General features: G+C 33.7%; 1 protein-coding gene across 1 annotated transcript; it reads left to right on the top strand.

The window, feature by feature from the left end:
* Positions 1-411: 411 nt before the first annotated feature.
* On the top strand, positions 412-2,288 carry LOC111692830 (the record flags this gene model as incomplete). Its single annotated transcript, XM_023456954.1, has 2 exons — positions 412-840; positions 1,283-2,288. Coding segments are annotated over exons 1-2 (1,211 nt in total), but the record flags the coding sequence as incomplete, so codon positions are not given.
* Positions 2,289-2,698: the final 410 nt, after the last annotated feature.

Genomic DNA, 2,698 nt, shown 5'->3' with positions numbered 1-2,698 from the left:
GCAAGACGGTACACTGGAAGAAAAAATCTTAGCTGTCTTCCAGAACAGTGACTACCCTCCTCCAATAGACTCCATTTTATCCTGGAATTAATAAGCAAATTTTTGATAGTCCCAAAGTATTATCGATTGAAAATATGAAAAATGTGCAAGAGAAAGTTTGTGTTTTACTCTTCGATGAAATAGCGTTACAATCGAATGTAACATATCAAAGAAAACATGATGTAATAACTGGTATTGAAGATTATGGAAATGAAAAAAGAGCCGTATTAGCTGATCATGCTAATGTTTATATGTTAAAGGGAGTCTATAGACAATGGAAGCAGCCCATTGCTTTTACTTTTAGTCATGGACCTGTAAAGTCAAATAAATTAAAGGACATGACTAAAATTATAATCAGGCAATGTCAGAGCATAGGGTTAGATGTTATAGCAACAGTCTGTGATCAAGGCAGCACAAACCAAACGGCTATCAATTTATTATTAAAGGAAACCAAAGAACAATGCATACGGGACAATATAGAAAATAAACATTTTGGATTTTTAGTTGACGGACGGGAGATTATTCCATTGTACGATGTCCCACATCTTTTTAAAGGACTTAGGAATAATTTATTAAATAAAAACTTACATTTCACTATGGATGGACAAAATAAAATTGGAAAATGGAGTCATATAGACCAATTTTATAAATTAGATTCATCAGAACCAGCTCTAAGGATCTGCAATAAATTAACAGATGCCCATATAATCCCATCAAAAATGAACAAAATGAAGGTCAAAAATTGTACGCAAGTGTTTAGTCATGCTGTAGGGTCACTAATGAAACGCATTGCACAATGGGGTAAGTTTTGACAAACTATTTTTATACTTGGTCATTAATATTGATAATTTATTTTTACATTTAAAATCTAAATATGAAAAAATCAATTTGAATATAGCATACTTAGGGTCAAATAAAATGACTTAATACCCAATAACTTGATTGATACCTTTATCTGTCAACATTCATTTTCCCCTATTTCTCTGTCAAATAAAGTTTGAAGAATCTAAATCTAATCTGCATACTCATTTTATGGTGCGTGGTCAGATTAATAAAATAAATAATAGTCATTAGGTGGGCATGAATGGATACTGTTTCCTACGAGAGTGCAACGTAAAATGCTAAACCTGTATGACAGAATGTTTGTTTATGGGTGATGCCCAGTAATGATTATTATTATTTGTATCTCTTACAAGAAAAAGTGACTTATATTTTGCTAAATTAATTTATTTATTTGTTTCAGATATTAAGGACAACTATAATCTGCCTAAGGAAGCAACGGATACGGCTGACCTTATTCTTTTTTTGGACAAACTATTCGATTCATTGAATATTTCAAAAAAGTCTAAACCACAGGCTGAACCACTGAAATGGGCAGTAACAAAAAATTCCATTCATGAAGAATTTTGGCAAAATTCGCTAAAAATTTTAGATACCATGAAATTTTTTTCTTTGGAAAAGCAAAGGTTTGTTGCTATTCCTACTTTGAAAAATTTAAAATTTACTGTTAAGGGATTCATATATCTGAGGCAAATTCTGTTAATAAAAAAAAAATTCAAGTTTGTGTTAACAGGAGCATTTAACCAAGACCCTCTTGAAAATTTTTTTAGTTATATTAGGAGTCATGGCCATAGATATACAAATCCGGATGTAGCTCATTTTTGTTCATCCTTTAAATCGTTAGTTGTAAATAATTTTATGTCGAGTCATTCTCCTGGTTCAAACTGTCAGAAAGATATGGCCACAGAGTGCTTGGATAATTTAAGAACCTTCTTAACTGGTGAATATATAGCTGGTGTACGTCCCTTAGACACTGACAAAGATCTGCCAGAAATACCAAGAAATATTATCATTCATAAAGAAACAAAAATAGCTCGCTGTACTTTAGTTTACATGGGTGGAGCTATTATTAAAATTTTGCTTAAAACAAAAATGTTAAAAGAATGTAAAAATTGCCAAAACAAGCTTTCTGTTAGACATGGTATGCCAATGGAGGATGATTTTATAGAAGCTAGAGAGTATGAACGAGCACATCTCATGAAACCAGGACACTATGTCAATTTTCTAGTAACACATTCTATGAAATCACTGTTCTATTTAATACCTCGGTTAGTTACTACAAATAAAATCGCAAACGTTTTAAAGCATATTCTTCAACAAAATTTAAATTTTAATGTTCTGAATAGTTGCCCTCAACATAACTTAGGATTGAAATTATGTGAGGTTATGGTTAGATGTGCTCTCTTTTGGTGGNTGGCTTTTGGATATTGTGGAAAAGTCCAGCTTCGTTGGATTAGATAATTGCCACGAGGACATACACCACGCTTCAAAGGAAAACCCTCTTAGTAAGAGGTTTGTACCTATCTGAAATACCTTTCTTTGTTTCATTTAAAAGATAGTAGCTAATGCATGTGGTGTACTTATAGGTTTTTTTTTCACTCGACTTTTGACTTGCTCTTCCTCTCTCTCTCTTGGAGCATCCTGGAAACTTTCCATCAGAGGTCTGTGGAGCTCTTGGGTTGTCAGCAGTAGACTTTCCACAGCCTAGATTTGTTTCCTTGCTAGTGGGGGGCTGCCTCGTGCCTCCGTGTTCCGTTAGCGCAGGGTACAGGAAAATTGGGTGCGACTCCGCGGATGCCTGCTGATACCACAACTCATC

The sequence above is a fragment of the Anoplophora glabripennis genome, unplaced genomic scaffold (genome assembly GCF_000390285.2).
Source record: "Anoplophora glabripennis isolate ALB-LARVAE unplaced genomic scaffold, Agla_2.0 scaffold3921, whole genome shotgun sequence".
Taxonomy (NCBI): Eukaryota; Metazoa; Arthropoda; class Insecta; order Coleoptera; family Cerambycidae; genus Anoplophora; species Anoplophora glabripennis.
This window is presented reverse-complemented; position numbering and strand designations above follow the sequence as displayed.